A 22,220-nucleotide genomic window follows, 5' to 3' on the forward strand; every position below is an offset into this window, starting at 1 on the left:
CTGTCCCAGCTACCACAGTAATAGACAGCCTCGTCCTTGGCCTGGACCCCAGTGATGGTTAACGTGCCCGTGGAGCCGGACAAGGATCCAGAGAATCATGAAGGGATGCCCGAGGGTCTGTATAAGTTAGCATGGATCACAGTGACAGGGACCTTCTGCTGGAACCAGTCTTCCGTAGCCATAGCCACTGCTACTCCCAGAGCAGGTGATCTGGACGGTTTGTCACGGGTTGGCTGACACGGAGGGTGGCTGAGTCAGCGCTGCCTGGACCAGGGAACCTGCAGAGGGAGAGGGGAGAGGGGAGAAGACAAGGGTCAGCCAGGGCCCCACGAGCACAGGGCACCAGCGAATGGCCCCTGTGCCCAAAGGCCCTGGCCGGGCACAGCGACTCTGGCCATGGTACCTGTGCCGTGGGCGAGCACCGCGAGCAGGAGAGGGAGCCAGGCCATGGTGCGATCCCATCAGCTCCGTGTCCCCACCACGATGGGGCTGTGACATGGACCCCAGCTCCCTTTTAAGCCCCCGCCCGCCCAGGGCACGGCCCCTCCATGCAAATCTGACCCCGCGCTCTCGCCTGGGTCCTGCCCGCGCCTCCCCCCACCGCCCTGCCCGCTCCACGCCCAGCCCCACCACCCCACAAGCAGTGGGGATTGTCCCCGGCACAGAGCGGAGACACGTCCCAGCCCAGAGCCCAAAACATCACCAGCACGGACACCCCCATTCCCGCCCTGGCCAAGTGGCCACAGGGCCGAGGGGTGCGGGAGAGCTGGGCTGCTGGGGGCGGGGGCATCAGGCAGTGTCCCCAGCACCAACATCCCCTGCCGTGGGGAGCAGATGAGCTGCTGCCTGTGCTGGGGATGGAAGGAGAAGCCCTTGTCCAGGCTCTTGGCACTGCTGTGCATTTCTGGGGTCCAGCTGGGCCCACCTAAGCTCTCCCATGGGGAGTGGGCTGGGAAAAGGCAGGAGCAAAGCCCCATTTACATCCCTCTGAGATCCTCAGCTGAACGTTCTTGGTGACCGATGAGCACCTGGGACCTTGACCTGGCGTGGGCAGGGGGAGCGGGGCGCATCAGGGAGCGCACAGGAGTCCTGGTCCCTGAGGGCTGCAGGGTGCTTGGTGCAGCCCAGCGGTGCCCCCCTGGCCCCAGCCCATGGCACGTGGCCCCCCACCCCACCGCACAGTCATCCCTGCCCAAAGCCTGGCCCTGGCACACACCTTCATGCCCAGCCCTCGTCCCCTGCCCCGGCTCCCTCAGGGCGACATAGGAAAAGTCACCGCTCAAGACAAGCGACACCGACAGACACAGAGGGGCCAACACCTTTGTCCCCAGCGCTAGTCCCGGTCCCGGGGTCCCGCAGCAGGATGGGGACGGGGCCAGGGTGCGGGGCAGCCCTCTGCTGTCACAGGGCTGCCATGGGACATTGCCCAGGGCCAGGGGCTTCCCAGGGGCCAGAGGTACAAAGAGCCAGCGGTGCAGAGCCTGTGGGCTCCTCCTGCGGCGCGGCAGAACAGCCCCCAGGCAGCCTTGCTCTGCCCCAGCAGCCTCACGCGTGGCCCTGGAGCTGCTGCGCCCGTGGGAAACGGCCCTTGCCAGCGTTGGCAGGCGAAGCTTTGGCCCAGCTGCCCGGCCCTTGGCATGTTCCCACTTGTCGGTGCTGAGCCCACCGCTCCAGCAGCGCTGAAGCCCCTGGGGCGATGCCCGGGGAATCCTGGCACGGCTGCGCTGGGCGCAGGGCAGGGCAGGGAGGCAGCTGGCAGCGCCCCGCGTGCCAACCGGGGAGCCCAGGGGCAACTCGGCCCTGCAGCATGGGGCAGGGACAGGGCTGCTGGGGGTCATCTCCTCCCCACGTGGCAGGGGCCGGGCACAGACCTGGGGCTCTGGGACAGCTCAGCTGGGACACCAGGCACAGCCGTCTGCAGCACAGGGCAGGGCCATGGCGGGGACCTGCCCCAACATAAAACGGGGACAGCAGAGATGCCCGGCTGGCTCCGGCTGTGCCAGGAGGTTTTTGTATCACTTCCCCATTGCTCTGTTTCACCGTGCCAGCACTACAGTAATAGACGGCCTCGTCCTCGGCTTGGACCCCAGTGATGGTTAACGTGCCCGTACCGCCAGATGTGGATCCAGAGAACCGAGAAGGGATGCCCGAGGGTCTCTTGTCATTGTAGTAGATCACAGTGACAGGGCCAGTGCCAGGGACCTTCTGCTGGAACCAGCCATAGCTACTGCTACTCCCAGAGCAGGTGATCTGGACAGTTTCTCCTGGGTTGGCTGACACGGAGGGCGGCTGAGTCAGCGCTGCCTGGACCAGGGAACCTGCAGAGGGAGAGGAGAGAGGGGAGAAGACAAGGGTCAGCCAGGGCCCCACGAGCACAGCCCTGCCTGGGCAGCAGCGCAGGGGCCCTGTGCCCAAAGGCCCCGGCCGGGCACAGCGACTCTGGCCATGGCACCTGTGCCGTGGGCGAGCACCGCGAGGAGGAGAGGGAGCCAGGCCATGGTGCGATCCCAGCAGCTCCGTGTCCCCACCACGATGGGGCTGTGACATGGACCCCAGCTCCCTTTTAAGCCCCCGCCCGCCCGGGGCACGGCCCCTCCATGCAAATCTGACCCCGCGCTCTCGCCTGGGTCCTGCCCGCGCCTCCCCCCACCGCCCTGCCCGCTCCACACCCAGCCCCACCACCCCTCAAGCAGCGGGGATTGTCCCCGGCACAGAGCGGAGACACGTCCCAGCCCAGAGCCCAAACGTCACCAGCACGGACACCCCCATTCCCGCCCTGGCCAAGTGGCCACAGGGCCGAGGGGTGCGGGACAGCTGGGCTGCTGGGGGCAGGTGGCACTCACAGCTTCCAGGGACGGGGCTGGGACGATGCCAGCCACCAGCATTCCCCACCCCACTCTCAGCATCTTTCCCTCCTACAGGAGTCCCAGGCCCCACACCGATCTTGTTCGTTCCTCCCTTCCCCAGTGTACCTGGGCCCCGTCATCGCTGCTCTTCCACCTTCTCTTGCAACAGCCATGTAGCGCTGCCCCTTGCACCAACCCTGCCTGGGGCTTCTGGGGCCAAGTGGCCAGCCGCCCCATGGCACAAAGGGCCCATGGGCTGTGAGGACACAAAGTTGCACAGGAGCCAGAAAAGCACCTGTGGGCTGCGTTAGCAGGAGCGTTGCCAGAAGCCAGGGAGAGGATCCTTCCCCTTGCCTCAGCACCCTGAGACACACAGCCCAGCGCTGTGTCAGCTCTGGGCTCCCCAGCCAGGTATGGGGAGGGATGGGCACAAGACCCATGAAGGGCTCTGAGGATGATGAGGGGCTCAGAGCATCATTGTGTGGAGAGAGACAGCATGAGCTGGGGTGGCTGAGCCAGAGGTGAGGAGTCTCAGGGGCATCTTATCAACATTATAAATATCTCCGGGGGGCAGGTAAGGAGATGGAGCTAGGCTCCTCTCAGAGGTGTCTGCTTACAGCACAAGGAGCAACAGGCACAGGTTGAAACACAGCAAAATCTGCTTAAATGTAGCAAACCCTTTTTTCTTTTGCAAGGACAGTCAGACCCTGGAACGGCTTGCCCACAGCGCTGTGAAGTCTCCATCCTTGGAGATATTCAAAACTCACCTGGACAGGCTGTGGACAACCTGCAGTAGCCAACCCAGCTTCAAGCAGGCGGTGGGATGAGATGATCTCCAGAGACACCTCCAGCCTCAGCAATGCTGGGGGTCTCCCCAGCAAGGGCAGCAGGCGGCACCCGAGGGACCCTGGGGCAACAGTGGGTTTGTGCTGCCCTACCCCAGTGCTGGGCGTGCAGCGACCTTCCTCAGCACTGGTGCCCCAGCTGGCTCTGTAAGACACAGCCTTCTCCTCCGCAGCTTGGACTCCAGCACTGGGTAACGTGGCCATGGAGAGTGAAATGTGCCCAAGTGCTTGTCCTGGTTTTGGCTGGGATAGAGTTATATTTTCTTCTTAGTAGCTGGTGCAGTGCTGTGTTTTGTATTTGGTGTGAGAATAGTGTTGATAACAGATGGGTTTAGGTGTTGTCAAGTAATGTTTATACTAAGTCAAGGAATTTTTGGTTTCTCAGGCCATGCCATGTGAGAAGGCTGGAAGGGCACATGAAGCTGGGAGGGGACACAGCCAGGACAGCTGACCGGAACTAGCCAAAGGAGTATCCCATACCATGGGACGTCATGCTCAGTATATAAACTGGGGGGAGTTGGCCAGGGCCTGACCATTGCTGCTGGGGAAATGGCCCATCTGTCAGTGGGTGGTGAGCAGCTGTAACGTGCCTCACCTGTGCTATTTTCCTTTCCGTTTAGATTTTGTTACCCTCTCCTTCTCCCTCCTTTTCATTATAATTACTGTTGTTACTATTATTACTGTTAGTAGTAGTAGTAGTATTATGTTATTATATTTTTTATTATTTCAGTTATTAAATTGTTCTTATCTCAACCCTAGGCTTTTAGATTCCTTCCCAATTCTCCTCCCCATCTCCCTGGGGAGGGCAGAGTGAGCAAGCAGCTGTGCGGTACTTAATTATCAGCTGGGGTTAAACCACAACACTGCCACACATGCCCTCCCCAAATGACAGGGGACAGTCAAAGATGTGGGGCTCTCTAGGACAGCTGAGCTGGGACACCAGGCACAGCCACGTGCAGCACAGGGCAGGGCCATGGCGGGGACCTGCCCAACATCAAACAGGACAGCAGAGACTTCTGAGTGGCCCCTGTGTTGGCGGGAGTATTTAGTATCACTTCCCCAATGCTGTTTCCCGTGGCAGGTGGCAGCAGCATAGCTGCTGTCCCAGCTACCACAGTAATAGACGGCCTCGTCCTCGGCTTGGACCCCAGTGATGGTTAATGTGCCCGTGGAGCCAGACTTGGATCCGGAGAATCGTGAAGGGATGCCCGAGGGTCTCTTGTCATTAGCATAGATCACGGTGACAGGGGCAGTGCCAGGGACCTCCTGCTGGTACCAGGCATAGCTACCACTACCCCCGGAGCAGGTGATCTGGACGGTTTGTCCCAGGTTGGCTGACACGGAGGGCGGCTGAGTCAGCGCTGCCTGGACCAGGGAACCTGCAGAGGGAGAGGAGAGAGGGGAGAAGACAAGGGTCAGCCAGGGCCCCACGAGCACAGCCCTGCCCGGGCACCGGGACAGGGAATATCAAAGGCAGAGAAGACTGGACCTGGCTGCAGTCACACGCAAATCTGGGGAGCGGAGCCCAGCCCAGCACATCCCAGCACAGGGGCAGCTCTGGCAGCAGCAGCAGGACACGGTCAGCAGTAGCAAGAGGCACTGGCATGGCACACAAGGCCACACTGTGAGAATTTTGTAGGGACCAGGACAATGGTGCCCAGCCACAAAGTCACCTCCAGTTTTCAGGGATGTGAAAGGAACAACATTCACAGCCATGGCCATGCAGAAGGGACAGGAACCTGCCTCAGTCCCACAGCCACAGCTCTGCTCAGCCAGGAGGGTGAAGGGCAGAAAACCTTCCTCTGACTTTGGAATCTGTGTCTCACTTCCTATTACTCCTTGCCACCAGACACCATAGCCACCGCTGCTGCTGTCGTAGCCACCACAGTAATAGACGGCCTCGTCCTCGGCTTGGACCCCAGTGATGGTTAACGTGGCCGTGGAGCCAGACAAGGATCCAGAGAATCGCGAAGGGATGCCCGAGGGTCTGTTGTTGTTATTGTAGATCACAGTGACAGGGCCAGTGCCAGGGACCTTCTGCTGGTACCAGCCATAGTAGTTGCTGTCCCCCCCGGAGCAGGTGATCTGGACGGTTTGTCCCGGGTTGGCTGACACGGAGGGTGGCTGAGTCAGCGCTGCCTGGACCAGGGAACCCACAGAGGGAGTGGGGAGAACCAGAGTCAGCCTGTGCCCCAGGAGCACAGCCTTCTCCAGGTAGTCGGACAGGAACAGAGACCCTGTGCTCAAAGGTCATGATACCACGGAGGGACCTAGAACCCTTCGCACAGAGCCCAAGGCCAGAGCATAAAGATCCTGAAAGGAAAACGGGCAGCAGCAAGGGGAGGGTGAATGACAGGGTCAGTGTCTCTGTCACGCTGACCACCACTGCTACCGTCAGAGCTACCACAGTAATAGACGGCCTCGTCCTCGGCTTGGACCCCAGTGATGGTTAACGTGGCCGTGGAGCCAGACTTGGATCCAGAGAATCGAGAAGGGATGCCCGAGGGTCTCTTGTCATCCCAGTAGATCACAGTGACAGGGCCAGTGCCAGGGACCTTCTGCTGGTGCCAGGGACAGAAGCATAAGCATAGCTGCTGCCACCCCCGGAGCAGGTGATCCGGACAGTTTCTCCTGGGTTGGCTGACACGGAGGGCGGCTGAGTCAGCGCTGCCTGGACCAGGGAACCTGCAGAGGGAGAGGGGAGAGGGCAGAAGACAAAGGTCAGCCAGGGCCCCACGAGCACAGGGCACCAGCGAATGGCCCCTGTGCCCAAAGGGCCCGGCCGGGCACAGCGACTCTGGCCATGGCACCTGTGCCGTGGGCGAGCACCGCGAGGAGGAGAGGGAGCCAGGCCATGGTGCGATCCCAGCAGCTCCGTGTCCCCACCACGATGGGGCTGTGATATGGACCCAGCTCTGTCTTAAGCTCCCACCTGCTCAGGCACAGCCCCTCCATGGATATGTGTCCCTCAGTATTCAGTGGCAGCTCCGTTCCCCATGCTCCCCCTGCCTGCCGCAGGCACATCTCTGGCCCACCAATGGCACCAAGATCACTCTGAGCGGCTGGCTCCCTGGGTACCTGCCCCAACATGGGTGCTGAGCCCTGAGCTCAGCCAGGAACCGCCCAGCGCCTGGTCCCCCCCAGGGGAACTATGGCTTCACTGTACCAGGAACCCATGCCCAGGGCAAGGGACAGCCCCACCTTGGCTGGTGGGGACACATCGACACATTCCACCAGCTCTGGAGCACCCAGCTCTGCTCGGCGCTTGCTGGCCCCTGGGCAGCCTGCTACCCACGTGCTGCTCCGCACCGTGACAGAGGAGCTGGGAAGGCACGTTCTGCTTCAACGGCGGGTGCAACAGCTGGGCCTCTGTTAAGTGCCACGTGAGAACTGCAGAGCAGGGAACTGGGATCTTGAAGGGGACTAGACCAACACAGACACCAGCAGCTTCAAGGTTACCCAACAGGAAGGAAACACAAGCCCCCAGTTCCTCCAAATGCGAAGTGAGCTGGGGGTCTCCAGCAGCTTCACAGCAATCACAGAGCTCGTACCAGTCAAGTGCACAGAGCATCCTCCCGCATCTTGTGGCCAGGCGCAGCCCCTGTGCTACCTGCTGACAGCGCTGGCCACCGCAGTTTCCAAAAGGGTCTGCTGGGACTGCCCTGCACATGGGTGAGACATAATGGCACTTGCTTGTCCCAGCCCCTTTGCCTCCTGGCTGCCCTGTGAACCTCGGCACTGTGGTGCAGGGCCACACTGACACCATGTGGGGATGAGAAGGCCCACGGGGATAGCAACAGAGGAACTGAGAGCAGAGCCTGGCACAGGACTCTGCCCATGCTGTCCCACACCCCTACCACAGCTTCCACCAAGTTCAGAGACATCCCCAGCCCCTGCCACAACCTCCATGGCTTCTGCACAGCACCCTGGCCAATGCACGTGGTGCTCACAGGGGAGGGCCTCTCCCATAGACACAGGGCCCTGAGGCACCGTTAGTCATTAGAGGAGGGTGGGCATCATCCCTGAACTGGCATGGAGCCAAGGACCAGAGTGGGATGCCCAGAGACAGCAACAATGTTTGTCCCAGCTTCTCTAGGCCACAGGACCATAACACAAGATAGTTTGCAGGCAGCAGCAACAAGCTACACCACAGCTCTGCAGCGCCAGGAGCTCTGCCACTGGCATCCTCAGCAGCACCATCAGCATTGCTGCCACCCGTGCACCACAGACAGCAACAGTGAACCCAGAGCACCCAAGCACGGCCACCCTGCAGAGCACCTGCATGCTCATCAGCACTGCCATGTGGGGCACCACAGTAATAGATGGCCTCGTCCTCAGCTTGGACACCAGCGATGGTTAACGTGCCTGTGCTACTGGGCAAGGATCCAGAGAATCGCAAAGGGATGCCCGAGGGTCCCTTGCTGCCATAGATCACAGTGACAGGGCCAGTGCCAGGTGCCTTCTGCTGGTACCAGCCATAGTAGTTGCTGTCCTCCCCGGAGCACATGATCTGGATGGTTTGTCCTGGGTTTGCGGACAACGAGGGCGGCTGAGTCAGCGCTGCCTGGACCAGGGAACCTGCAGAGGGAGAGGAGAGAGGGGAGAAGACAAGGGTCAGCCAGGGCCCCACGAGCACAGCCCTGCCCGGGCACCGGGACAGGGAATGTCAAAGGCAGAGAAGACTGGACCTGGCTGCAGTCACACGCAAATCTGGGGAGCGGAGCCCAGCCCAGCGCATCCCAGCACAGGGGCAGCTCTGGCAGCAGCAGCAGGACACGGTCAGCAGTAGCAAGAGGCACTGGCATGGCACACAAGGCCACACTGTGAGAACTTTGTAGGGACCAGGACAATGGTGCCCAGCCACAAAGTCACCTCCAGTTTTCAGGGATGTGAAAGGAACAACATTCACAGCCATGGCCATGCAGAAGGGACAGGAACCTGCACCAGCTCCAAAGCCTTGCTCGGCCTTGAAGGAGAAGGGCAGAACATTTCCAATTTGGATTGCTCTGTAGCTCACTCCCACATCTCTCTGTGTGATTACACCAGCATCAATGCTGCTGTCGTAGCCACCACAGAAATAGACGGCCTCGTCCTCGGCTTGGACCCCAGTGATGGTTAACGTGCCCGTGGAGCCAGACTTGGATCCAGAGAATCGCGAAGGGATGCCCGAGGGTCTCTTGTTGCTCTCATAGATCAGAGTGACAGGAGCAGTGCCAGGTTTTCGGTCATGCAAACCAACATACTCATTGCTGCTGCTGCTGCTACCGCCAGAGCAGGTGATCCGGACAGTTTCTCCTGGGTTGGCTGACACGGAGGGCGGCTGAGTCAGCGCTGCCTGGACCAGGGAACCTGCAGAGGGAGAGGGCAGAGGGGAGAAGACAAGGGTCAGCCAGGGCCCCACGAGCACAGCCCTGCCGGGGCAGCAGCGCGGGGGCCCTGTGCCCAAAGGGCCCGGCCGGGCACAGCGACTCTGGCCATGGCACCTGTGCCGTGGGCGAGCACCGCGAGCAGGAGAGGGAGCCAGGCCATGGTGCGATCCCAGCAGCTCCGTGTCCCCACCACGATGGGGCTGTGACATGGACCCCAGCTCCCTTTTAAGCCCCCGCCCACCCAGGGCACGGCCCCTCCATGCAAATCTGACCCCGCGCTCTCGCCTGGGTCCTGCCCGCGCCTCCCCCCACCGCCCTGCCCGCTCCACGACCAGCCCCACCACCCCTCAAGCAGCGGGGATTGTCCCCGGCACAGAGCGGAGACACGTCCCAGCGCAGAGCCCAAAACATCACCAGCACGGACACCCCCATTCCTGCCCTGATAGAGCAGCTGCAGGGCCGAGGGGTGCGGGAGAGCTGGGCTGCTGGGGGCAGGAGGCACTCACAGCTCTCAGGCATGGGGCTGGGACTATGCCAGCCGCCAGCACTCCCCACCCCACTCTCAGCATCTTTCCCTCCTACGGGTGTCCCAGGCACCTAAGACACCCTCTCGTTCTGCTGCTTCTCTGCCCTGCCTCTTCCTCTGCCAGCCCAGGCCCACCATTCCAAACCTTTGCTCTTCTCTTCCTTGGCACCTGCTCCCCAGCACAATGGGAGCCATCCGGCACCAGCCCCAGGGCTCCAGCAGTGCCTCCTCATGAGCTGGTCACAAGCCCAACGGGCTGGCACTGGGCAGACACAGCCAGAGCCGGGACAGCGCAGGGGCTCTGCTCACAGCTGTCGGGACAGCCCCTGGCCAGCCCTTCTCCAACCCAGGGCACAGGGTCGTCCCCACCCTCAGTGGCACGGCGCCCAGCCCAAGTGTAGCTGCATCCAAGGGAAATGACCGCTTGGCATGACCCCTCCCTGTCCCCAACGCCGCCTGCCCCGGGGGGCCTGGGGCACAGAGAGCCCAGCAGGCGCAGATGGGGCAGGGCTGCAGTGGGCTGTCTCCCTGCGGGCGGCACGGAGGGCACCTGCTGGAGCACAGCATGTGCCCCATGGCAGGAGCTGCCTCACAGGCACATGTGCTGCTCCAACAGTGCGTCCAACCTGCAGCTGCAGCAGCAGCAGGTGGCACCTGAGGGGCGCTGGGGTAACAGCGGGTTTGTATCTCAGGGAGTCACCATGACCCTGGTCTGCACTGGTCTCCCACCCAGCACAATAAGAGGCAGCATCTGCCTTGGCTTGGACCCCATCAATGGGTACTGTGGCCATGGGGAGTGGAACATTCCCAAGTGCCACACATACCCTCCCCAAATGATAGGGGACAGTCAAAGATGTGGGGCTCTCTGGGACAGCTGAGCTGGGACACCAGGCACAGCCATCTGCAGCACAAGGCAGGGCCATGGCGGGGACCTGCCCAACATGAAATGGGGACAGCAGAGAGGCCCAGCTGGCTCCGGCTGTGCCAGGAGGATTTTGTATCACTTCCACATTGCTCCATTTCACCATGTCAGCACTGATGCTGCTGTCCCAGTTAGCACAGTAATAGACGGCCTCGTCCTCAGCTTGGACCCCAGTGATGGTTAACGTGCCCGTGGAGCCAGACTTGGATCCGGAGAATCGTGAAGGGATGCCCGAGGGTCTCTTGTCATTCCAGTAGATCACAGTGACAGGGCCAGTGCCAGGGACTTTCTGCTGGAACCAGCCATAGTTATTGTCAATCCTGGGTCAGGAGAACCGGTTGTTTACTCTTGGAGACACATACATCGAGGGCAGCTGAGTCAGTGCTGCCCAAAGGCCAGAGAGGGGAGAGGAGAGAGGGAAAAAGATGAGGGTTACCCAGGGCCCCAGGAGCACAGTCCTGACGGGGCTTCCCTGCCCACAAGCCCATGGATGGGACAGCCTGGGTGCAGCCCCGAGCCCAGGCTCCCCCCGAGGGGTGGCTGTAGCCACAGTCTAGACCCTGTCCCTGCCTGTTGCCCCTTGAGGCACACCTCTCATCCCTGTCACTGAGACAGGGCAGCCCAGGGGAATGGCCCGCTGTGGGCACCCAGCATTGGCGGAAGCCTGGATACACCCCTGCCCATGCTCCAGGTGGGACCATGGCCAGGCCAGCAGCCAGGGGTTACAGGGCAGGGAGTCCCCAGTAGGTGAGATTCTGTAGGGAGACCGTGTGTGACACAGGGAAAGGGGAATCACCAGCACAGCATAGGCACAGAGGGGAGGGGCATCAGGGCAGAGTTGCAGTCAAAACCCCACAAAGTAACAGCCTTGACAGCCACAAATCCCAAGGGTCCAAACTACCTACACTCCACACCTCTTTGCCACTCAGGGGAAGGTGCACCAAAGAACAGTAAGAAAAAATTAAACTCAGCACCACCAAGACAATGACCAGCACTGCTGCTGCTGTCCCAGCTACCACAGTAATAGACAGCCTCGTCCTTGGCCTGGACCCCAGTGATGGTTAACGTGCCCGTGGAGCCGGACAAGGATCCAGAGAATCATGAAGGGATGCCCGAGGGTCTGTATAAGTCAGCATGGATCACAGTGACAGGGACCTTCTGCTGGTACCAGTCTTCCGTAGCCATAGCCACTGCTACTCCCAGAGCAGGTGATCTGGACGGTTTGTCCCGGGTTGCCTGACACGGAGGGTGGCTGAGTCAGCGCTGCCTGGACCAGGGAACCTGCAGAGGGAGAGGGCAGAGGGGAGAAGACAAGGGTCAGCCAGGGCCCCACAAGCACAGGGCACCAGCGAATGGCCCCTGTGCCCAAAGGGCCCGGCCGGGCACAGCGACTCTGGCCATGGCACCTGTGCCGTGGGCGAGCACCGCGAGCAGGAGAGGGAGCCAGGCCATGGTGCGATCCCAGCAGCTCCGTGTCCCCACCACGATGGGGCTGTGACATGGACCCCAGCTCCCTTTTAAGCCCCCGCCCGCCCAGGGCACGGCCCCTCCATGCAAATCTGACCCCGCGCTCTCGCCTGGGTCCTGCCCGCGCCTCCCCCCACCGCCCTGCCCGCTCCACGCCCAGCCCCACCACCCCACAAGCAGCTGGGATTGTCCCCGGCACAGAGCGGAGACACGTCCCAGCGCAGAGCCCAAAACATCACCAGCACGGACACCCCCATTCCCGCCCTGGCCAAGTGGCCACAGGGCCGAGGGGTGCGGGAGAGCTGGGCTGCTGGGGGCGGGGGCATCAGGCAGTGTCCCCAGCACCAACATCCCCTGCCGTGGGGAGCAGATGAGCTGCTGCCTGTGCTGGGGATGGAAGGAGAAGCCCTTGTCCAGGCTCTTGGCACTGCTGTGCATTTCTGGGGTGCAGCTGGGCCCACCTAGGCTCTCCCATGGGGAGTGGGCTGGGAAAAGGCAGGAGCAAAGCCCCATTTACATCCCTCTGAGATCCTCAGCTGAACGTTCTTGGTGACCGATGAGCACCCGGGACCTTGACCTGGCGCGGGCAGGGGGAGCGGGGCGCATCAGGGAGCGCACAGGAGTCCTGGTCCCTGAGGGCTGCAGGGTGCTTGGTGCAGCCCAGCGGTGCCCCCCTGGCCCCAGCCCATGGCACGTGGCCCCCCACCCCACCGCACGGTCGTCCCTGCCCAAAGCCTGGCCCTGGCACACACCTTCATGCCCAGCCCTCGTCCCCTGCCCCGGCTCCCTCAGGGCGACATAGGAAAAGTCACCGCTCAAGACAAGTGACACCGACAGACACAGAGGGGCCAACACCTTTGTCCCCAGCGCTAGTCCCGGTCCCGGGGTCCCGCAGCAGGATGGGGACGGGGCCAGGGTGCGGGGCAGCCCTCTGCTGTCACAGGGCTGCCATGGGACATTGCCCAGGGCCAGGGGCTTCCCAGGGGCCAGAGGTACAAAGAGCCAGCGGTGCAGAGCCTGTGGGCTCCTCCTGCGGCGCGGCAGAACAGCCCCCAGGCAGCCTTGCTCTGCCCCAGCAGCCTCACGCGTGGCCCAGGAGCTGCTGCGCCCGTGGGAAACGGCCCTTGCCAGCGTTGGCAGGCGAAGCTTTGGCCCAGCTGCCCGGCCCTTGGCATGTTCCCACTTGTCGGTGCTGAGCCCACCGCTCCAGCAGCGCTGAAGCCCCTGGGGCGATGCCCGGGGAATCCTGGCACGGCTGCGCTGGGCGCAGGGCAGGGCAGGGAGGCAGCTGGCAGCGCCCCGCGTGCCAACCGGGGAGCCCAGGGGCAACTCGGCCCTGCAGCATGGGGCAGGGACAGGGCTGCTGGGGGTCATCTCCTCCCCACGTGGCAGGGGCCGGGCACAGACCTGGGGCTCTGGGACAGCTCAGCTGGGACACCAGGCACAGCCGTCTGCAGCACAGGGCAGGGCCATGGCGGGGACCTGCCCCAACATAAAACGGGGACAGCAGAGATGCCCGGCTGGCTCCGGCTGTGCCAGGAGGTTTTTGTATCACTTCCCCATTGCTCTGTTTCACCGTGCCAGCACTGATGCTGCTGTCCCAGCTACCACAGTAATAGACGGCCTCGTCCTCGGCTTGGACCCCAGTGATGGTTAACGTGCCCGTACCGCCAGATGTGGATCCAGAGAACCGAGAAGGGATGCCCGAGGGTCTCTTGTCATTGTAGTAGATCACAGTGACAGGGCCAGTGCCAGGGACTTTCTGCTGGAACCAGCCATAGCTACTGCTACTCCCAGAGCAGGTGATCCGGACAGTTTCTCCTGGGCTGGCTGACACGGAGGGCGGCTGAGTCAGCGCTGCCTGGACCAGGGAACCTGCAGAGGGAGAGGAGAGAGGGGAGAAGACAAGGGTCAGCCAGGGCCCCACGAGCACAGCCCTGCCTGGGCAGCAGCGCAGGGGCCCTGTGCCCAAAGGCCCCGGCCGGGCACAGCGACTCTGGCCATGGCACCTGTGCCGTGGGCGAGCACCGCGAGCAGGAGAGGGAGCCAGGCCATGGTGCGATCCCAGCAGCTCCGTGTCCCCACCACGATGGGGCTGTGACATGGACCCCAGCTCCCTTTTAAGCCCCCGCCCGCCCGGGGCACGGCCCCTCCATGCAAATCTGACCCCACGCTCTCGCCTGGGTCCTGCCCGCGCCTCCCCCCACCGCCCTGCCCGCTCCACGCCCAGCCCCACCACCCCTCAAGCAGCGGGGATTGTCCCCGGCACAGAGCGGAGACACGTCCCAGCGCAGAGCCCAAAACATCACCAGCACGGACACCCCCATTCCTGCCCTGATAGAGCAGCTGCAGGGCCGAGGGGTGCGGGACAGCTGGGCTGCTGGGGGCAGGTGGCACTCACAGCTTCCAGGGACGGGGCTGGGACGATGCCAGCCACCAGCATTCCCCACCCCACTCTCAGCATCTTTCCCTCCTACGGGAGTCCCAGGCCCCACACCGATCTTGTTCGTTCCTCCCTTCCCCAGTGTACCTGGGCCCCGTCATCGCTGCTCTTCCACCTTCTCTTGCAACAGCCATGTAGCGCTGCCCCTTGCACCAACCCTGCCTGGGGCTTCTGGGGCCAAGTGGCCAGCCGCCCCATGGCACAAAGGGCCCATGGGCTGTGAGGACACAAAGTTGCACAGGAGCCAGAAAAGCACCTGTGGGCTGCGTTAGCAGGAGCGTTGCCAGAAGCCAGGGAGAGGATCCTTCCCCTTGCCTCAGCACCCTGAGACACACAGCCCAGCGCTGTGTCAGCTCTGGGCTCCCCAGCCAGGTATGGGGAGGGATGGGCACAAGACCCATGAAGGGCTCTGAGGATGATGAGGGGCTCAGAGCATCATTGTGTGGAGAGAGACAGCATGAGCTGGGGTGGCTGAGCCAGAGGTGAGGAGTCTCAGGGGCATCTTATCAACATTATAAATATCTCCGGGGGGCAGGTAAGGAGATGGAGCTAGGCTCCTCTCAGAGGTGTCTGCTTACAGCACAAGGAGCAACAGGCACAGGTTGAAACACAGCAAAATCTGCTTAAATGTAGCAAACCCTTTTTTCTTTTGCAAGGACAGTCAGACCCTGGAACGGCTTGCCCACAGCGCTGTGAAGTCTCCATCCTTGGAGATATTCAAAACTCACCTGGACAGGCTGTGGACAACCTGCAGTAGCCAACCCAGCTTCAAGCAGGCGGTGGGATGAGATGATCTCCAGAGACACCTCCAGCCTCAGCAATGCTGGGGGTCTCCCCAGCAAGGGCAGCAGGCGGCACCCGAGGGACCCTGGGGCAACAGTGGGTTTGTGCTGCCCTACCCCAGTGCTGGGCGTGCAGCGACCTTCCTCAGCACTGGTGCCCCAGCTGGCTCTGTAAGACACAGCCTTCTCCTCCGCAGCTTGGACTCCAGCACTGGGTAACGTGGCCATGGAGAGTGAAATGTGCCCAAGTGCTTGTCCTGGTTTTGGCTGGGATAGAGTTATATTTTCTTCTTAGTAGCTGGTGCAGTGCTGTGTTTTGTATTTGGTGTGAGAATAGTGTTGATAACAGATGGGTTTAGGTGTTGTCAAGTAATGTTTATACTAAGTCAAGGAATTTTTGGTTTCTCAGGCCATGCCATGTGAGAAGGCTGGAAGGGCACATGAAGCTGGGAGGGGACACAGCCAGGACAGCTGACCGGAACTAGCCAAAGGAGTATCCCATACCATGGGACGTCATGCTCAGTATATAAACTGGGGGGAGTTGGCCAGGGCCTGACCATTGCTGCTGGGGAAATGGCTGGGCATCTGTCAGTGGGTGGTGAGCAGCTGTAACGTGCCTCACCTGTGCTTATTTTCCTTTCCGTTTAGATTTTGTTACCCTCTCCTTCTCCCTCCTTTTCATTATAATTACTGTTGTTACTATTATTACTGTTAGTAGTAGTAGTAGTATTATGTTATTATATTTTTTATTATTTCAGTTATTAAATTGTTCTTATCTCAACCCTAGGCTTTTAGATTCCTTCCCAATTCTCCTCCCCATCTCCCTGGGGAGGGCAGAGTGAGCAAGCAGCTGTGCGGTACTTAATTATCAGCTGGGGTTAAACCACAACACTGCCACACATGCCCTCCCCAAATGACAGGGGACAGTCAAAGATGTGGGGCTCTCTAGGACAGCTGAGCTGGGACACCAGGCACAGCCACGTGCAGCACAGGGCAGGGCCATGGCGGGGACCTGCCCAACATCAAACAGGACAGCAGAGACTTCTGAGTGGCCCCTGTGTTGGCGGGAGTATTTAGTATCACTTCCCCAATGCTGTTTCCCGTGGCAGGTGGCAGCAGCATAGCTGCTGTCCCAGCTACCACAGTAATAGACGGCCTCGTCCTCGGCTTGGACCCCAGTGATGGTTAATGTGCCCGTGGAGCCAGACTTGGATCCGGAGAATCGTGAAGGGATGCCCGAGGGTCTCTTGTCATTAGCATAGATCACGGTGACAGGGGCAGTGCCAGGGACCTCCTGCTGGTACCAGGCATAGCTACCACTACCCCCGGAGCAGGTGATCTGGACGGTTTGTCCCAGGTTGGCTGACACGGAGGGCGGCTGAGTCAGCGCTGCCTGGACCAGGGAACCTGCAGAGGGAGAGGAGAGAGGGGAGAAGACAAGGGTCAGCCAGGGCCCCACGAGCACAGCCCTGCCCGGGCACCGGGACAGGGAATGTCAAAGGCAGAGAAGACTGGACCTGGCTGCAGTCACACGCAAATCTGGGGAGCGGAGCCCAGCCCAGCGCATCCCAGCACAGAGGCAGCTCTGGCAGCAGCAGCAGGACACGGTCAGCAGTAGCAAGAGGCACTGGCATGGCACACAAGGCCACACTGTGAGAACTTTGTAGGGACCAGGACAATGGTGCCCAGCCACAAAGTCACCTCCAGTTTTCAGGGATGTGAAAGGAACAACATTCACAGCCATGGCCATGCAGAAGGGACAGGAACCTGCCTCAGTCCCACAGCCACAGCTCTGCTCAGCCAGGAGGGTGAAGGGCAGAAAACCTTCCTCTGACTTTGGAATCTGTGTCTCACTTCCTATTACTCCTTGCCACCAGACACCATAGCCACCGCTGCTGCTGTCGTAGCCACCACAGTAATAGACGGCCTCGTCCTCGGCTTGGACCCCAGTGATGGTTAACGTGGCCGTGGAGCCAGACAAGGATCCGGAAAATCGCGAAGGGATGCCCGAGGGTCTGTTGTTGTTATTGTAGATCACAGTGACAGGGCCAGTGCCAGGGACCTTCTGCTGGTACCAGCCATAGTAGTTGCTGTCCCCCCCGGAGCAGGTGATCTGGACGGTTTGTCCCGGGTTGGCTGACACGGAGGGTGGCTGAGTCAGCGCTGCCTGGACCAGGGAACCCACAGAGGGAGTGGGGAGAACCAGAGTCAGCCTGTGCCCCAGGAGCACAGCCTTCTCCAGGTAGTCGGACAGGAACAGAGACCCTGTGCTCAAAGGTCATGATACCACGGAGGGACCTAGAACCCTTCGCACAGAGCCCAAGGCCAGAGCATGAAGATTCTGAAAGGAAAACGGGCAGCAGCAAGGGGAGGGTGAATGACAGGGTCAGTGTCTCCGTCACGCTGACCACCACTGCTACCGTCAGAGCTACCACAGTAATAGACGGCCTCGTCCTCGGCTTGGACCCCAGTGATGGTTAACGTGGCCGTGGAGCCAGACTTGGATCCAGAGAATCGAGAAGGGATGCCCGAGGGTCTCTTGTCATCCCAGTAGATCACAGTGACAGGGCCAGTGCCAGGGACCTTCTGCTGGTGCCAGGGACAGAAGCATAAGCATAGCTGCTGCCACCCCCGGAGCAGGTGATCTGGACGGTTTGTCCCAGGTTGGCTGACACGGAGGGCGGCTGAGTCAGCGCTGCCTGGACCAGGGAACCTGCAGAGGGAGAGGGGAGAGGGGAGAAGACAAGGGTCAGCCAGGGCCCCACGAGCACAGGGCAGCAGCGAATGGCCCCTGTGCCCAAAGGGCCCGGCCGGGCACAGCGACTCTGGCCATGGCACCTGTGCTGTGGGCGAGCACCACGAGCAGGAGAGGGAGCCAGGCCATGGTGTGATCCCAGCAGCTCCGTGTCCCCACCACGATGGGGCTGTGATATGGACCCAGCTCTGTCTTAAGCTCCCACCTGCTCAGGCACAGCCCCTCCATGGATATGTGTCCCTCAGTATTCAGTGGCAGCTCCGTTCCCCATGCTCCCCCTGCCTGCCGCAGGCACATCTCTGGCCCACCAATGGCACCAAGATCACTCTGAGCGGCTGGCTCCCTGGGTACCTGCCCCAACATGGGTGCTGAGCCCTGAGCTCAGCCAGGAACCGCCCAGCGCCTGGTCCCCCCCAGGGGAACTATGGCTTCACTGTACCAGGAACCCATGCCCAGGGCAAGGGACAGCCCCACCTTGGCTGGTGGGGACACATCGACACATTCCACCAGCTCTGGAGCACCCAGCTCTGCTCGGCGCTTGCTGGCCCCTGGGCAGCCTGCTACCCACGTGCTGCTCCGCACCGTGACAGAGGAGCTGGGAAGGCACGTTCTGCTTCAACGGCGGGTGCAACAGCTGGGCCTCTGTTAAGTGCCACGTGAGAACTGCAGAGCAGGGAACTGGGATCTTGAAGGGGACTAGACCAACACAGACACCAGCAGCTTCAAGGTTACCCAACAGGAAGGAAACACAAGCCCCCAGTTCCTCCAAATGCAAAGTGAGCTGGGGGTCTCCAGCAGCTTCACAGCAATCACGGAGTTCGTACCAGTCAAGTGCACAGAGCATCCTCCCGCATCTTGTGGCCAGGCGCAGCCCCTGTGCTACCTGCTGACAGCGCTGGCCACCGCAGTTTCCAAAAGGGTCTGCTGGGACTGCCCTGCACATGGGTGAGACATAATGGCACTTGCTTGTCCCAGCCCCTTTGCCTCCTGGCTGCCCTGTGAACCTCGGCACTGTGGTGCAGGGCCACACTGACACCATGTGGGGATGAGAAGGCCCACGGGGATAGCAACAGAGGAACTGAGAGCAGAGCCTGGCACAGGACTCTGCCCATGCTGTCCCACACCCCTACCACAGCTTCCACCAAGTTCAGAGACATCCCCAGCCCCTGCCACAACCTCCATGGCTTCTGCACAGCACCCTGGCCAATGCACGTGGTGCTCACAGGGGAGGGCCTCTCCCATAGACACAGGGCCCTGAGGCACCGTTAGTCATTAGAGGAGGGTGGGCATCACCCCTGAACTGGCATGGAGCCAAGGACCAGAGTGGGATGCCCAGAGACAGCAACAATGTTTGTCCCAGCTTCTCTAGGCCACAGGACCATAACACAAGATAGTTTGCAGGCAGCAGCAACAAGCTACACCACAGCTCTGCAGTGCCAGGAGCTCTGCCACTGGCATCCTCAGCAGCACCATCAGCATTGCTGCCACCCGTGCACCACAGACAGCAACAGTGAACCCAGAGCACCCAAGCACGGCCACCCTGCAGAGCACCTGCATGCTCATCAGCACTGCCATGTGGGGCACCACAGTAATAGATGGCCTCGTCCTCAGCTTGGACGCCAGCGATGGTTAACGTGCCTGTGCTACTGGGCAAGGATCCAGAGAATCGCAAAGGGATGCCCGAGGGTCCCTTGCTGCCATAGATCACAGTGACAGGGCCAGTGCCAGGTGCCTTCTGCTGGTACCAGCCATAGTAGTTGCTGTCCTCCCCGGAGCACGTGATCTGGATGGTTTGTCCCGGGTTTGCGGACAACGAGGGCGGCTGAGTCAGCGCTGCCTGGACCAGGGAACCTGCAGAGGGAGAGGAGAGAGGGGAGAAGGACAATGGTGCCCAGCCACAAAGTCACCTCCAGTTTTCAGGGATGTGAAAGGAACAACATTCACAGCCATGGCCATGCAGAAGGGACAGGAACCTGCACCAGCTCCAAAGCCTTGCTCGGCCTTGAAGGAGAAGGGCAGAACATTTCCAATTTGGATTGCTCTGTAGCTCACTCCCACATCTCTCTGTGTGATTACACCAGCATCAATGCTGCTGTCGTAGCCACCACAGAAATAGACGGCCTCGTCCTCGGCTTGGACCCCAGTGATGGTTAACGTGCCCGTGGAGCCAGACTTGGATCCAGAGAATCGCGAAGGGATGCCCGAGGGTCTCTTGATGCTCTCATAGATCAGAGTGACAGGAGCAGTGCCAGGTTTTCGGTCATGCAAACCAACATACTCATTGCTGCTGCTGCTGCTACCGCCAGAGCAGGTGATCCGGACAGTTTCTCCTGGGTTGGCTGACACGGAGGGCGGCTGAGTCAGCGCTGCCTGGACCAGGGAACCTGCAGAGGGAGAGGGCAGAGGGGAGAAGACAAGGGTCAGCCAGGGCCCCACGAGCACAGCCCTGCCGGGGCAGCAGCGCGGGGGCCCTGTGCCCAAAGGGCCCGGCCGGGCACAGCGACTCTGGCCATGGCACCTGTGCCGTGGGCGAGCACCGCGAGCAGGAGAGGGAGCCAGGCCATGGTGCGATCCCAGCAGCTCCGTGTCCCCACCACGATGGGGCTGTGACATGGACCCCAGCTCCCTTTTAAGCCCCCGCCCGCCCGGGGCACGGCCCCTCCATGCAAATCTGACCCCGCGCTCTCGCCTGGGTCCTGCCCGCGCCTCCCCCCACCGCCCTGCCCGCTCCATGCCCAGCCCCACCACCCCTCAAGCAGCGGGGATTGTCCCCGGCACAGAGCGGAGACACGTCCCAGCGCAGAGCCCAAAACATCACTAGCACGGACACCCCCATTCCTGCCCTGGTAGAGCAGCTGCAGGGCCGAGGGGTGCGGGAGAGCTGGGCTGCTGGGGGCAGGAGGCACTCACAGCTCTCAGGCATGGGGCTGGGACTATGCCAGCCGCCAGCACTCCCCACCCCACTCTCAGCATCTTTCCCTCCTACGGGTGTCCCAGGCACCTAAGACACCCTCTCGTTCTGCTGCTTCTCTGCCCTGCCTCTTCCTCTGCCAGCCCAGGCCCACCATTCCAAACCTTTGCTCTTCTCTTCCTTGGCACCTGCTCCCCAGCACAATGGGAGCCATCCGGCACCAGCCCCAGGGCTCCAGCAGTGCCTCCTCATGAGCTGGTCACAAGCCCAACGGGCTGGCACTGGGCAGACACAGCCAGAGCCGGGACAGCGCAGGGGCTCTGCTCACAGCTGTCGGGACAGCCCCTGGCCAGCCCTTCTCCAACCCAGGGCACAGGGTCGTCCCCACCCTCAGTGGCACGGCGCCCAGCCCAAGTGTAGCTGCATCCAAGGGAAATGACCGCTTGGCATGACCCCTCCCTGTCCCCAACGCCGCCTGCCCCGGGGGGCCTGGGGCACAGAGAGCCCAGCAGGCGCAGATGGGGCAGGGCTGCAGTGGGCTGTCTCCCTGCGGGCGGCACGGAGGGCACCTGCTGGAGCACAGCATGTGCCCCATGGCAGGAGCTGCCTCACAGGCACATGTGCTGCTCCAACAGTGCGTCCAACCTGCAGCTGCAGCAGCAGCAGGTGGCACCTGAGGGGCGCTGGGGTAACAGCGGGTTTGTATCTCAGGGAGTCACCATGACCCTGGTCTGCACTGGTCTCCCACCCAGCACAATAAGAGGCAGCATCTGCCTTGGCTTGGACCCCATCAATGGGTACTGTGGCCATGGGGAGTGGAACATTCCCAAGTGCCACACATACCCTCCCCAAATGATAGGGGACAGTCAAAGATGTGGGGCTCTCTGGGACAGCTGAGCTGGGACACCAGGCACAGCCATCTGCAGCACAAGGCAGGGCCATGGCGGGGACCTGCCCAACATGAAATGGGGACAGCAGAGAGGCCCAGCTGGCTCCGGCTGTGCCAGGAGGATTTTGTATCACTTCCACATTGCTCCATTTCACCATGTCAGCACTGATGCTGCTGTCCCAGCTAGCACAGTAATAGACGGCCTCGTCCTCAGCTTGGACCCCAGTGATGGTTAACGTGCCCGTGGAGCCAGACTTGGATCCGGAGAATCGTGAAGGGATGCCCGAGGGTCTGTTGCTGTTCCAGTAGATTACAGTGACAGGGCCAGTGCCAGGCACCTTTTGCTCGTACCACCCATAAGGATTGTTGCTACCGCTGGAGCAGGTCCTGGTGGTTTGTCCCAGGGACATGGACACTGGGAGCAGCTAAACCAGAGCCATGTGAGAGCAAGGAGCTGAGGCAGAA

General features: G+C 61.5%; 4 protein-coding genes and 2 gene segments (V, D, J or C); all 6 read right to left on the bottom strand.

The window, feature by feature from the left end:
• Positions 1 to 996: 996 nt before the first annotated feature.
• On the bottom strand, positions 997 to 2,625 carry LOC129735258 (Ig lambda chain V-1 region-like). The segment is given in 3 exon segments: positions 997 to 1,041; positions 2,041 to 2,318; positions 2,453 to 2,625. Coding segments are annotated over 3 exon segments (369 nt in total).
• A 1,916-nt stretch (positions 2,626 to 4,541) lies between these two features.
• On the bottom strand, positions 4,542 to 5,945 carry LOC129735271 (immunoglobulin lambda-1 light chain-like). The gene is made up of 4 exons (XM_055700969.1): positions 5,928 to 5,945; positions 5,518 to 5,830; positions 4,804 to 5,070; positions 4,542 to 4,675 (listed from the first exon to the last, which is right to left on the bottom strand). Exons 1-4 carry the CDS (start codon positions 5,943 to 5,945, stop codon positions 4,542 to 4,544), a joined length of 732 nt encoding a protein of 243 aa, XP_055556944.1.
• LOC129735574 (Ig lambda chain V-1 region-like) lies at positions 5,833 to 6,562 on the bottom strand. The segment is given in 2 exon segments: positions 5,833 to 6,376; positions 6,502 to 6,562. Coding segments are annotated over 2 exon segments (461 nt in total).
• A 1,780-nt stretch (positions 6,563 to 8,342) lies between these two features.
• On the bottom strand, positions 8,343 to 9,237 carry LOC129735573 (uncharacterized). Its single transcript, XM_055704605.1, has 2 exons — positions 9,175 to 9,237; positions 8,343 to 9,040 (listed from the first exon to the last, which is right to left on the bottom strand). Exons 1-2 carry the CDS (start codon positions 9,218 to 9,220, stop codon positions 8,358 to 8,360), a joined length of 729 nt encoding a protein of 242 aa, XP_055560580.1. The 5' UTR covers positions 9,221 to 9,237; the 3' UTR covers positions 8,343 to 8,357.
• Positions 9,238 to 13,056: 3,819 nt separating this feature from the next.
• LOC129735287 (uncharacterized) lies at positions 13,057 to 14,079 on the bottom strand. Its single transcript, XM_055701055.1, has one exon. The coding sequence runs from the start codon at positions 14,077 to 14,079 to the stop codon at positions 13,057 to 13,059; it is 1,023 nt and encodes a 340-aa protein (XP_055557030.1).
• Positions 14,080 to 17,755: 3,676 nt separating this feature from the next.
• Positions 17,756 to 20,534, bottom strand: LOC129735306 (uncharacterized). The gene is made up of 4 exons (XM_055701112.1): positions 20,474 to 20,534; positions 19,839 to 20,339; positions 19,507 to 19,806; positions 17,756 to 17,913 (listed from the first exon to the last, which is right to left on the bottom strand). Exons 1-4 carry the CDS (start codon positions 20,517 to 20,519, stop codon positions 17,756 to 17,758), a joined length of 1,005 nt encoding a protein of 334 aa, XP_055557087.1. The 5' UTR covers positions 20,520 to 20,534.
• Between the last annotated feature and the right edge of the window lie 1,686 nt (positions 20,535 to 22,220).

Source organism: Falco cherrug, chromosome 1, assembly GCF_023634085.1.
Source record: "Falco cherrug isolate bFalChe1 chromosome 1, bFalChe1.pri, whole genome shotgun sequence".
Classification (NCBI taxonomy): Eukaryota; Metazoa; Chordata; class Aves; order Falconiformes; family Falconidae; genus Falco; species Falco cherrug.

What these genes read in the sequence shown, in the direction of transcription:
- LOC129735271 (XM_055700969.1), bottom strand. An exon ending in GTGGCAAGGAGTAATAGGAA is followed by an intron (nt 5,071 to 5,517) that starts GTGAGACACAGA and finishes CTCCCTCTGCAG; the next exon opens with GTTCCCTGGTCCAGGCAGCG. An exon ending in CGAGGCCGTCTATTACTGTG is followed by an intron (nt 4,676 to 4,803) that starts GTAGCTGGGACA and finishes GATGTTGGGCAG; the next exon opens with GTCCCCGCCATGGCCCTGCC.
- LOC129735573 (XM_055704605.1), bottom strand. Translation starts at nt 9,220, where the DNA reads ATGGCCTGGCTCCCTCTCCTGCTCGCGGTGCTCGCCCACGGCACAG. An exon ending in GGTGCTCGCCCACGGCACAG is followed by an intron (nt 9,041 to 9,174) that starts GTGCCATGGCCA and finishes CTCCCTCTGCAG; the next exon opens with GTTCCCTGGTCCAGGCAGCG.
- LOC129735287 (XM_055701055.1), bottom strand. Translation starts at nt 14,079, where the DNA reads ATGTCACAGCCCCATCGTGGTGGGGACACGGAGCTGCTGGGATCGCAC.
- LOC129735306 (XM_055701112.1), bottom strand. Translation starts at nt 20,519, where the DNA reads ATGGCCTGGCTCCCTCTCCTGCTCGCGGTGCTCGCCCACGGCACAG. An exon ending in GGTGCTCGCCCACGGCACAG is followed by an intron (nt 20,340 to 20,473) that starts GTGCCATGGCCA and finishes CTCCCTCTGCAG; the next exon opens with GTTCCCTGGTCCAGGCAGCG. An exon ending in CAGTGCTGATGAGCATGCAG is followed by an intron (nt 17,914 to 19,506) that starts GTGCTCTGCAGG and finishes CTCCCTCTGCAG; the next exon opens with GTTCCCTGGTCCAGGCAGCG.